Genomic DNA, 13,724 nt, shown 5'->3' with positions numbered 1-13,724 from the left:
CTGCACATTTTGGGGCCCTCTTCCTAGTTGGCACCAAATTCTGTGTTTTCATTTTAAGCATTTCTTCCTAATTACAAGCTGATTCTTGGGTCGCAAACCTAAGAGGGGTTCTTGATAAGTTTTGACCCCCAGCATCACCAAAGCTTCTGACATGCCTGCATCTACGTAATCATGAGAAATTGCTCTTTGGTCACAACTGCAGCAGAGAGAGACGGGATAGGTGAGAGAGAGAACGAGAGAGGGAGATAGAAAGGGATCAAGAGAGTAAACGAGAAGGAGAGAGAGAGAGCAAAAGAGAGAGTGGAAGAGCGAGACACCACATCTCATTCGATAATTAAAAGACAGTGAGAAATACAACCCAATCTCAGTGCTTATCCTGCCAGACAGCTTTAGCAAGCCTCCAGAAGCCATGAGACTTCAACTCAATAATTTCTGAATCTCGACCTTCTCCCACTTATTCACCTCCCCATCTTAATTCAATCGAGGAAAGGCCTGTAAGAATCTGCTTGACAGACACCTTGATTTTCTGATTACGCTCTCGTGTATAAAAGCCTCCCTCAGGTGCAGCAGCCCAAATCTCTTTGTGGCTCCTTGCTTAAACCCGTGAACATGAACATCTTCCTATGTTTCTATGCAACATTCCTCCATAGCCACATTCTTCTATTATCAAGACCCATTCTCAGCAATAAGCATTCCCTTAATGCCATTACCTCCGGGGCTCTGGGTAGGACATACATATTCCTAAGTGCAACTCTCCCCTAGACAGCACATCATGAGGTCAAAAGTTAGTCCTCAAGGTCTTCCATCTTCACCTCTAAGTGTTGGACAGAGTACACCACACACTCCTGAAACTCCACCATAACCATGTGCTCCTTCTGAAGCATAGACACCGTCAACTCAGTCTCCCACATTTTCTTAGAAGAGGGCTTGGGGTTGAATCTGTCCTCCTTCCCCTCTTTCCCTTATTCTTAGTGTTAGCCCCTGGTGGAACAAATGCCCTCAGTTTTGAAGCCGTGGGGCAACAATCTAACCCTCCTCTGGGCTATTGGCCCCACGCCTGGCTGGCATTGTCGCTGCCCCTGTGCATTGTAGTCACAGCCAGCAACATTGGTGGGAATGCAGTACTGCCCTGTTCCCTCTGGTAAACGTGTTTGCAAGGTATTTGCACTGCAGTCCTGCCAGTATCTTGGCTTCAGTCTGGGAAATGGCTCTGGATGCAGTTTTTCATTTGCATTAGGCAGTGTTTAATTTGTAAATAGAAACGTGCCGGTGCTCAAAGCCCTCCTCTTAAACACACGGCTGCTGCAATGAAATGTGGGAACACGGAATAATAAGCAGCGTAATCCTGAAGCCATCTCGGGCCTCTCCAATCCATTCACAGCCACTCCCTGCCCCTTCAGCTCACACCTGCAGCTTTCTGCTTTGCCCCTTTATGACACTTTTTCGTTTTTCGCTTCCTCCGTCTTTCCCATATGTGTCTTTTGCTCACAGCAAATGCTTGAGGCAGAAGAATAAGCCCCGGCCCTCAAAAATAAGTGCTGGTGCTCAGCACCGGAAACAACAAGCACAAATTAAGCACTGGCATTAGGCCATTGCATTATATAGAGACCATTGCATTATGTAGTTGCAGAGTCAGAACATAAAGCTGTAAGCCTGGGGCTTTCCTTCCTTTGTTCCTATTGGGTGTGTTACTGTATCCATAGCTTCCCAGTGGATGTTTCCAGAACCACACCAGCTTTAACAGCAGTCCACTCTTTCAAGAATGTACCACTACAGGTGTACAGGACATTCCATAAACTGCAAAGTAACCTAGGAAATATCAAGATCTTCTTAGTTGATGTATTCCTGCCTTTGAGATGGGAGTGTGGTAGGAGTATCTACCAGGTCCGTGGTTCCATTTTGTGCCTGTTCAGATGTGACAGATTCAGACCACGACTGGGTATACTATTAACTAACCCTGTACAATCTCTCTATCTCATTTGCTAAATCAAAGCGCACATGCATAATGGGGACACAAGACAGCACATTCATGAAGCTCTGCTCCGACAAGACGGAAGTAATGGTATTCAGAAACAGGACCTCTCCTTGGGACACTACCTGGTGGTTCGACTGAGTAAGCACCAACACCCACAGACCACGGCAGAACTTGGGGATTATCCTGGATGACTAGCTCAACATGACGGCACAAGTCAAGGCTGTGAGTGCTGCCTGCTTCCACATCCTACGCACGGTACAAAAGATCTTCAAGTGGCTGCCAAAGCACATCAGACGCACCGTCATGCAAGGACTTATCACAAGCAGACTTGACTGCTGCAATGCACTCTACTCTGGAATCTCCAAACAGCTCCCACACAGACATCTAGAACGCCGCCACAAGACTCATACCCAACCTTCCACGCCGCACCTACATCTCCAGCCAATTCAAACTCCGCATGTACCCATACAAAACCTTGCACAACTCTGGGTCAGCAAACCTGAATAGCCGGGTACACTTTCACAAGCCTTTCAGACACCTATGCTCAGCCTCACTCTCACACACCCACCACATTCACAAAAGCAGAGCAGGAGGTCGCTTGTTCTCCTACATGACACCTAAAACATGGAACAACCACCCACAACACATCAGAGCCTCCTCCTTACTTCTGGAGTTCCACAAGAAGCTGAAGACCTGACTCTTCGAATAACTCTATGGGGACCATATGTCTACTCACCTGCTCAAGCGACTGCGTACCCCCACGGATGATTAGTATGCTATACAAATCAACAGAACATAACATCTATTGCTTTCTGGTTGTTTGCTTGAGGCAATGAAGTTCCCCACAGCACTAGGTGCTAATACAAACTCATGAGGTGCTTTAAGGACAGGGCTTCAAAATCCCCCAAGCATATAATGATAGTAACCTCTGCTGTGCTATCAGTGACTGCTCTATGCATTTCTGGCTATGTCTGACTAGACTTCAGGAACACCCTATACCCCGGAACCAGTACATACCTGACCAGGCGCCTCCAAACCATATGAAACTCATCAGCCAGGATTACATTAAACCTACCATTTCGCACACACATCACCCCATATCTCAGGAACTCCGGTGGCTTCCCATACACAAATGAGCTCTTATCAGACTCCTCACACACCCTTCAAAGGCTTACACACACAGGCCTAGCCTACCAAAACAGCCACTTCACATTCCACAAATCCGCCAGACACCAATGCTCAGCTGGACTCCTATTCGCAATAATCACCCACTTATGCAGATTGAGATCCACCAGCCGGGCCTTCTCGTACATCATTCCTAAAGCCTGGTGCATGCTGCTGATGGATATTTGAGCTGCCTCTTCTATTCTTGAATTCCGCAAGATACTGAAGATGTGGCTCTTTGAATAGGTCCCACCAGCCTATACTTTGGCCAGACCAGGTTTGCCCCTGCTTAAATGCCAGGATACAGACGCGCTCTACAAATACACATAAAATAACATCTTTGCCAGAGGTTCTATGACTTTTCTAGCTCTTTCCTAAAGGGCACCCCAAAGGGTGCTGTTTGTGTGACACCACAGGGGTCAGTAATGTGTAGCATGTGCATAGTAGAAAGATTTTACTAATTTGCAGTCTTGCCCTCATGCAGACAATCACAGTTACCACAAGAGTTACATAACGACTTGCACCCCCTTCTTTAATTCCCAAATGCTCTGTGTGTACATAAATATATATTTTTAAAAAAAAAATATATATATATATCTATATATATAAATATATATATTTATACACACCTATTGCTCTCCCAGTGGCAGTTTTTAATCCAATTTCTGCAACCCTAATTAGGTATATTTTGTTATTATACTAGTGCAACTATAAATCTTTGCTTACCACAGAACATAGATATGCAAGGCAGCATCTTTCAACATCATATTGATACCATTACAGCCTGCTTACCTGCTTATTCCTGCCACGCACTCATTGGCTGCCACCAGCCTGATAATCAATAGGCTATAGCTACAGTGGAGAAGAGATTTCCACTGACCAGCCCTGGCCACTGTACATCAGCCGGATGAGTTTCACCAGGATGAATACTGCTGACCTTTCGGAGGATCAGAACTGGACTGTATCAGGCTGCTGCTACCCACTTATTCTCACTAATTCTACAGAGGTAGCAAATCTGGTAACCACTGCACCCAAATCGTACTGACCTACTTCAGTTGGCTAGGCAGCACTAATTGTATACATCCATATCATAGTGCAAAGGGTGGAGAAACAACATTTTTGTGTCTGTTCATGATCCTTGGTTGCACAATACCCCCACCAACTCTTGTGTAGGGCTTCCCTGGGATTGCGGCTGTATTACTGTAATGAGTACTCTTCTAGCAATGACTTCTCTATTGAAGGGTGACCTTCTCCTTCCTTTCTTACATAACATTCTTTAGACCCTATTCCTACCTTCTCAAATGTGGAGCCTCCTTCTTGCTTGCTAGGTAAGTTTCACCCACTGATTCTGATCTTTAAGCATTTCCCAGTCTATTCCTTTTAGTGGGTATTGTATTCATCTAAGATGTAAGTTATATGTGAAGTAAAACCTCAATGTTATAGTGTTATACTCAGGGCTCTTTAACTCTGTGCCTCTCGTGCCCAGAGTCTCAAGGAGGTCTTTCTTTCTTAGCCTCTTCTGCACTGGTTCTCTCTGTTTTGTCTCTACTCATATGTACCCCTCCATGCCTACTGAGTTGAGCTTCCTTCAAGACAGAACTCACTAATCAGCCATATTGTCTACTGCCTTCTATCTGCTGTTTGCAGTCTACAGCTACCCGTTGGGTGTTGGTATCTTGCTGTTCATGATGACACCGCCCTTCCTCACCTTTCTTTGGTACTGAACTCTTATGAGGTGGCCTTGTCTTATTTACACATCCCTCTCCTCCTTTCACCTTCCTGAAGTATCCTGGAAGTCTTGCTTTCCTTGATCTCTCACTGTACTCAACCGGGTCTCCAGAGCTGGGATCTGCCTCTCGCTGGTCCCTCCTTCGTGAGGCTTAGGATCACCTGGGAGGTCAAGTCCCTCATCCAGTCCAAGGCTCCTTTCCCTTTTACTTGATACAAGCCAATATGCTCAGTGACATGAGGCAGGATCACCACCTGCTGCCTCCACCAAGAGCAGTAGGCAAAGACGAAGACACATTTAGAGAAACTTAGTATAACAAAATCAAAACGAATTTTTATTTTCAACAATAAGAATAATCAAATCTTCGCTAACATTGTAAACTGCACTGAATAATTAGGAATGGAATTGGAATAAGAAATAGGAAAGGGGCTTGTGTAATGTGACGAGTTAGCTTTCTTTTAAAGGTTACTCTGTTGTTTCCAACTTTATTGGATGCTGCCATAACACATTCCAAGAGTACTTCAGGTAAAAAAACAACATATGGATAAGCCAAAGTAAGTTACAGATCAAAAGGCCGTATAATCAGTAGCACTTGTCAGATAAAGTAATACAGCAAATCGATTAATTGTCGAATTGTTAGACCAGAGTCCGATAAACCAGCAGCAGTATTGCTGTACAGGTAGCTTCCAATCAACTTACTACATGTCAACTTTTTTCCATCTTCTGCAAACCGCTGCTCGCCACTTTCTAATGTCAGTCCTTATAGTTAGAGGAGTTGTAAAAAGGAAATGAATGAAAGCAGATCTCGGGGGGGGAGGGGGGGAGCAGGGAAGAAAGCATCCCATTGAAAGAAGCCTTAATAGCTACATTTGCCCGATTAACCCCTGACTGTCAGTTTAGCAGTAAGCTCCTTGCTTGCCTGAGTGTTACGCTTAGTATTTGCACATTAACAATTGGCTGTTCGTAACCTTCCTCCTGATGTGTAAAAGGTGGATACAGGGCTGACTGACCGTGGGACGATGGATTCTTCATGTTTCATCCCACTGGTGACTGGAGTTACCATCTCCCTAAACATCGTGGCTTATCCCTCTTAATGCAGATTACAATCAGTGGTGAGTGTCATTGGTAAGCCTCCAGAACAGAGATACAAACTGATAACTGGACGTTTACGTGTAGAGGCACAACACTTCTGAGAGGGGTCTTAGATGAATGATTACTCTCCTGCCTGCTTTCAATGCCTCTTACTTTTATGTACAGTGACAACCACCTAAGCCTGACAATGCCAATATCTATTGGTATGGGGATTGTGAACTTACTGATGACATCCCCTACTTGTCCATCTGCCTTTAGCATGGCTTAGGCTGGGTTGGTGTGAAATGTGCACTTATTGATGATGTTCTCTTCTTGTCCATTTACCATTGCATAGGCTAAGGTGGTGTAAAACGTGCAGTTATGGATGGTATTCCCTTCTTTTCCACCTGCTTTTATCCTGGAATAGCCTGGGTTGGTGTGAACTTTACAGATGATGCCCCCTTTCTTGTCCATCTGCCTTTATGATGGCTTGAGCTGGGCTGGTGTGAATTTTCTAAAATTAGTTGGTGGGAAAGTGGACCTGAAGCCTGTTGGGTATGTCAGAAGTGGGGCACGGCTGGGACCTTATCTACTCTTCATGACCTTGATTCCTCATCTGTACTCCATTCCATACAGAGTAGTTGGCCTCTGTGCTGAAATTGGCCTCAGTTTTAATGGGTCCTCATGAGAGACCTGCCCCAAAACAGGGGCCCAGAAGATGCAATATGGGGCAACCCAACTACTTGGAGAACTGGGGCAAAAACACTAGTAGCCCTCTTACTTCCATGTTTCTATTGTTTTCTATGCATCAGAGATATTTGTTATCATATTTTGTCTAATAAATTAAAGCGAGTAGACACTGTACCCATTAGTTATGCTTTTGATTTGCCTGCCTCTGTAGAGCATTTCAACTAGTTAACTTGTTTTACCTGTACATTTGTTAGCAACCTTAATCAGATGAAAAATGTATTGAAAACAATATTGATTATTAAAGTGTGAGTTTTGTAGGATGTTAATCTCAAATTCTTGCCTATTCCTTCAACTGGTTCAAGTTATGTGATGTCTCATTTTTTACTTAGATCCCGGTATCCACCTATAAACCACCAAAGGAAATACAGCGACTGGAAGAGACAAAGCTGAAGAATCGCCAAAGAGCAGAGGTAGGTAATATTGCCATGATATACACAAAACCATGCTCTTAGGGTACATCCTATGTCTTGGAATAATGATGTCCGCGTTCCATCAAACGCTTTATGGCATTCATTTGCACGGAACCCACTGTCGGATATGCTTACAGTGTACATTTTAATGTAAGCCCAACAAAGTGGAACACATCTTGAAGTTCTGTGATTAGCTTTGGAACCATAAAGTGTCTTCCTATCATTTGGTAGTGTGGTATAACTGAAAAATCAGGTTGTAGGAGGTGGTTGGATGAGCAGGGTTTAGACCAAACTTCATCCCTTCCCTTGCCGGGCCTGCCTCCTGCTGTACCTGATCAACATTTAAGAAAGTTAATTCAAGCTTAAGGGACACATTTAGTGGTTGGCATACTGGCCATCAAATGGCCACCCCCTCTGCCAGTCTGCCAAATCTATTTTTTTCAGCATTATGTAATTATGTCTGATCCACCCTGCATTATCTTACAATATTGTATAGATAGTTTACAATAAGCTCCCCAATTCTTTTTTCCAGTTCAGTAAATTGGCCTTATGCATGCATATAGTAGTTCTATAGCACATGAAAAGCAGCTGAGCACTGTACATGGTCAAAGACAGGCATAAAGTCAATTAGCTGGGTTTGTGGGCAGTTAATGCACTGTGATATAGTGTTCTTTAAGGAGGTGAGGCTTCACTTTTTTCCAAAATTGGAGCAGCTGTGGGGTGGTCTTGAAGGATACTGGGATGTTCTTCCAGATCTTAGATGCATAAATGAAAAAGGCCTGATGTTTTGGTGTTTGACTTTAACGCTTCTGAGTCTGCAGCCTGATGGCGTTGTGGCTGTGGGTATGCAGAGAACCACCAGAGACGATGAGCTTGTGTGCAAGAGAAGGGGGGTTGCTGGTGGTAATGGCATTTTTTTTATTTTATTTTTATTTGTTTTTATTAACATTTTGCAGCAAACAGATATACATCTCTGTACATCATATATTATAATCTGGTGCAGGACGTTAACCATAATAAGACTTAGTCACACAGTATAATATTTAGAGCAAGTGACTCAGACAAATACAGAAAATAATCACTTTCACTCACCGCAGAGTGTCCCAATACCACAAAGCATAACATTTATGCCACACTAAGTTCCGTTAACTTTTCCAGAGCTATGCACCCTAATTTTTAGGAGGGTGTGGGCAGACCATAGGACCTAAAGGAAAGAACACCAGGTGCAGTGAGAACATCCCACAGATTTAAACTCCAGACATTCTCCCCTCTTCACTAGAAAGGGTCCTAGTCCCAATATGCTATAATAGTGTTAGCATGAATGGTTAATCAAGAAAGATTATGGTGGTGTAGTGTCATTTTTAGAATTCTTTTTAAAAATAATGTAGTATTGTGTCCCAGTAAACTGCCAAAGGAGGTGTTAACCTCTCTCCTCCTCCCTCCAGATGACTGTGCCCATGCCCTGTGACCACCTGATAACATCCTGCCTCCATAGCGGGATGGAAGGAGGAATAAGAGACTTCCTTCTCATTAACAACGCCCTCATAGCCAGGAAAAGGGACAGGTCTATGAATCTTCTGGTGGCCTTCTTGCTGTTGGGGCTGGGGAATGAGCCCAATAGATAGCGGTGCATCATGACAACATCTGTCCGCTCTGTGTCCTGTGTGATGTCTGATAGTACCACTACCCAGAACCACTGCAACATGGGGCTCTTCCAGAACATGTGCAATATATCTGTCAGAGGTACTTGGCAGTAGGGACATTTATCTTTCACACTGGGGTATATTTAGTGTAGTCTATGGGGAGTTAAATACATTTGATACGCTTGAAACAGGCATTCCAAGAGGTCCACAGTTCACCCCAAGGTCCCAGAAGCGCTGAGATGCTCCTTGAGGGTGCGGACTACAACTCCCAGAATGCACCTGGCGCAAACTCCTTTTTGGCCACTGGACAGTGGCTGGTTGGTTTCTTCAGGAGTTGGTGCAGGGGACTCTGGTTAGCAATTGTTCACCTGTAGCAAACAGGGAGTCCCTCCTTGAACCAGTTGAAGCCAGGCAAAGTCCTTCTTGTGGTGAAGCCCAAGTGTGCAGCTGATGCAGTCCTCCAGAGTGCAGTGTCCAGGTGCAAGTTAGGGATCCAGCAGGGCAGTCCTTCTTCTTCTGTAGTTCTTCTTGGTAGGGATCTGGTAGGGAACTGAGGTGTGGGCACAGGTCTGCCAGTTTTATCCTTGCTCCTGGGTGAAAAACAGGGGGTCCTGGTTCTCCAATCAGGGGAAGGGTGCTTCCCCCTGTGATGACCACTTCCAGGGAAGTGTGGCAAAAATCAATCACAGGGAGTAACATTCCTCAAAAATCGATCATGGCTGAAAGTGATTTTTGGGGGTTACATCTGGCTGAGCCCATCCACTGGTGTGGCTAAAAATTCTAAACACACCCCTCTCCTGCCCTCTCCTAATCTAATCAATGGGGCACCTAATTGTCTGTGTTTGCAGGATGTCAGGGTGTTACTGGGTTGCTCCAAATGTCCTTCCCTGCCTTTGAAGACCAGTTTGGCAGCCCTCCCCACTTCCTGCTTCCCCATCTGCTGAGGGAGGATCTCCTCCCCCAGGCACATCTCTTTGTGTTGAGCCAGGCCACTTCACACCTCATCAAGGCAGCCTGGCCAGGCTGCCAGAGGCTGGCCAATCAGAGCAAAGCAGCAAAAACACTGCATGGCTGAAGTTGGCAATTTTTCAGGTAAAGTTCAAAACTCTTCACCTGAACAAGTTATTTGAAATCCCACAACTGGGAGTTGTGGTATTTATTATAACAATTAATTTGATACCAAACTTGTGGTATCTGTAACTTAAGGGGATTTTTAAAATTAAAATAATGTCTCCCCATTCTAGCATATGGAGGCCATTCACTACAATGAGGAAAAAACGAGTTTTGCTGTTTCACCTCACCAGGGCTTATAAAACTATTTTTAGAAGGTCTCTGCTTATAGTTACGTGGCACCCAGCCTTAAGGGCACATAGGGCACACCCTAGGGGGGGGGCTTATATGTAAAAATAAGGTAGTTTAAGGCTTTGGAACTACTTTTAATTCCAAAGTCGAATTTGCATGTAACTTTAATTTAAAAGCAGCCAGCAAGGCAGGCCTGCCTTTAAAATGACAGTGGGCACCTCAGCAGTGCACCTATGGGTGCACTACCTATGCTGGGGTCCCAAAACCTACATGCCCTACCATATATTAGGGACTTATAGGTAGGTTGACTTAGCCAATTATAATTAGACTAATTTGCATACTGATTGTACACAGAGCACAGGCCCTGGGACTGGTTAGCAGTACCAAGGGCAACATCAGAGTCAGGAAAACGCCAGCAAAAAGTGAAAAATGGGGGCAAAAAGTTAGGGAGCCTCTGCAATTAGCCCTGTTTTCTCACAGAGTGCATACAAAGCATGGCCACTGTTTGGAGTGAGCCTTTGTGACTGCAAAAATTAGACTATGCAGAACACACAAGTAGAGGCTCAACAAACTGCATATTTCAGAACGCCAAAGGAATCTCTTGACATTTGCAATGCTAGCGGTGGCCATCTTGGATCAGTTGAGTATAAATTCCTTGTGTTTTAGAGCATTCCTTCCTAGACATTTTTTATAGTTAGTTGCTGCAGCCGGAAACATGTTGCCAGGAGTGCAGAATTCATTGCGTTTTCATTTGGCTTTATCAAGGACTTTGTTCCTAGGGTAGTGTTCTGGATAAACTTTAGAGCCTATGGATTTAGACTGATTTGCACTTAGAATTGGTGCCCTCATGCCAAAGATTTCAACTCCTACTTAGAGTCATTCTTTCTAGGGTATCAAACTCGATTTCACCTATTCATGACAGAACCTAGTGCATCCTCTTTTTGTACAGACTTTGGCCCTCATTCTGACCTTGGCGGTCGGCGGAGAGACGGCGGTCGGACCGCGAACAGACCGGCGGTATTAAAAATGGCATTCTGACCGCGGCGGTCCCCGCCGCGACCGACCGCCACTTCCCCACTCCGACAGCCACGGCGGTCATGACCGACGGGCTGGAGTCTGCGCACTCCGGTCCGGCGGTCGACCCAAGACCGCCAACGGTATCATGACCCTGCTTACCGCCGCGGTTTCTGGCAGTCGGGAACCGCCATGCGAACCATGGCGGTAGGCACTATTGGGGCCAGGGAATTCCTTCCCTGGCACTGATAGGGGTCTCCCCCACCCCCCACTGCCCCCCCGAGTCCTCCCCCCACACCCTCCACCCCCCTGCCACCCCCCAGAGGTGGTACGAACCCCCTCCCCACCCCCACCCCGACATGCACATACACGCACCCCGACATGCACACACCCCCAACATGCACATATACACACCCCCTACACACACACATACACAACGGGGACACATACCCGCACACATACATGCCGACATGCGCACCCGCCGAACTACACACATTGCCCATAGGCACAGCAGCACTCCCCGCCCGCATGCACGCACTCACACACCCCCTCTACACACTCCCACGCACACCCCCATGCACGCACACATCACACAACACCCCCCCACCCCCTCCCCTCACGGACGATCAACTTACCTTGTGCGTTGGTCCTCCGGGAGGTGACAGGAGCCATGGGGAGGTGACCGCCAACAGAAGACCGCCACACAGAAATGTGGGTCGTAATTCTGTGGGCGGTGTTCTGCTGGCGTGGCGGTGGAGGTTGACCAGTCTCCACTTTCCCGCCGACCGCCAGTGTGGCTGCTGGCGGTTTTCCGGCGGTACGCTCCCAGCGGTCAGAATGCGCACAGCGGCATACCGCCGCGGTCGGCGGTCTTCACCGCGGCGGTAACTCGGCGGTCTTGCGAAAAGACCGCCAAGGTCAGAATGAGGGCCTTTGTTTATGTTTTGAATTATGTATTTGCTAGTGGTTGGGAAGTGAATGTGTAATGTCAAGAGAAAAAGCCTAGTACTAATGAATATTCAGTATGTTATAGATGATGAACTATACTGATTAAACATCACTCAGATCACAGACTTTATTTCTAACTTGGTGTAGGTAGTAACTGATACAAGAATGTGCATTACAGTTCAAGTTACTCAGTGCACGTATTACAAAAGTGTATTAACTAGTCAACTCTGGAGAGTGATACAGTTGTCAGCAACCAGAGACAGTGGAATATACAGAGACTGTTATGAAGTTATGAAGTATATCATATAATAAAATAGACATAGTGAACTGTAATATAATTTAGCAAAAACTAAAATTATTTCTTGTATATATCTGTGCCTCTATAGAGCAGGTTGAGTCCGGCAATAAGAATAAAGTCTCTGTTTATCTTTTTTACCATTTCCCTTGACCCAATCTACCATTGACTGACATAGGTATTCTTTACATGGCCGTCAGTGGATTCAGGGAAGTGGGTATTAGCATGTTGGATCCGTAGTGCCAGAATTAGTGCTACCTTGACAATATCTATATATCTATATCTGTCTACATCTATCTATATTACCTACTGGCGTTCACCAGTAGGTAGTTATAGTTACAACCTAGTTTCCATAGGAAAAGCGTTTTTTGACTTGGCTGTTGCTGTTTGACGAATCTTAATGACATTTTCCCCAAAAAGGTGTCCTCTAGGGTCTTGTTATGTTCCACACTTTTGGGGTGATCCTTCAAGCGGGGGCCAAGAAAAAGAGGGGGTGTCAAAAAAAGTGTATGTCCTATGTTAATTTCCATAGAGATTTTAAACATGACTGCAGCCCGAACCACTTTACAGAATTAAACTAAACTTTGCAGAAAGGTAGCTATTGGTCCAGAAAGCACCCTTTTGTGATTTGGTGTAAATCCGTTCAGTAGTTTTTGAGATACTAAAGGACAAAGAAATTGGAATATCTGGGCGGAGCCTAAGCACAGATCTCATGGTAAGATCTGATTGGCTGTCAGCACTTCAATCAGAAAGTGCTGGCAGGCATCCTGTGACTTAAATACATGACAGCACCCCATTGAAATGCATTGTAGTGAATGGCAGGTGTTGATGGTCACAAAAAGGAGAACATATAAAGAGTGATAACAGATTTTAGCTACAATACAAAGCACTTGTTGCTAAGGTGATTTTACCCTGTGAAAACGGCTTCTGCTGGGATTCCATGAATCATGTTTGAGAGAAAACTGTCTGCACGTGCTTTTTCCATAGAAGTTATGAAAGGTGCTCCAGAAGCTAAAATAAGAGCATATTTTCAGTAAATTAATAGTATCTTTCTCAGCCTTATGAGAATGAAGTCTGACATTCTCAGTAAAACATGAACTTCCAACAGAAGCAGCCTGTCACTTGATTCCCGTGTGTTCTACTGCAGCCTCCCTGAGTGTTCTAAAGAACAACTAGAGCACTGACAGTCTTACTTTTGACAAAAGTGTGGCACAACTGAGACCATCTTGATTGAATCCAACTGGTAAAACGTTAAACATTTAATTTAGAAAGGAGCAAAATGAGGGGTTTAATTTTGTCATGTAAATTATGGTTAGTGCTTTAGAAAGAGAAATTAGGACACGTTTTAAGTGAGTTCTCAAATATCTTCCTCTTCTGTTTCATTATAACATTCTGACATGTAGACTGAAACATGCGCTTTCAA

The 13,724-nt window shown here is 44.9% G+C and overlaps 1 protein-coding gene across 2 annotated transcripts in view; it reads left to right on the top strand.

The window, feature by feature from the left end:
* The window catches only part of CFAP99 (cilia and flagella associated protein 99), a 199,707-nt gene that overhangs the window by 87,063 nt on the left and 98,920 nt on the right, over window positions 1-13,724 (top strand). For both annotated transcript variants that reach the window (XM_069203675.1, XM_069203667.1), the window contains exon 7: window positions 7,019-7,099. In XM_069203675.1, the coding sequence (XP_069059776.1) occupies window positions 7,019-7,099 (81 nt within the window). The remainder of the gene's footprint in view (window positions 1-7,018; window positions 7,100-13,724) is intronic.

Source organism: Pleurodeles waltl, chromosome 1_2 (assembly GCF_031143425.1).
Source record: "Pleurodeles waltl isolate 20211129_DDA chromosome 1_2, aPleWal1.hap1.20221129, whole genome shotgun sequence".
Lineage (NCBI taxonomy): Eukaryota > Metazoa > Chordata > Amphibia > Caudata > Salamandridae > Pleurodeles > Pleurodeles waltl.
Note: the sequence above shows the minus strand (reverse complement) of the source record. Positions and strands in the feature narration are given on the sequence as shown.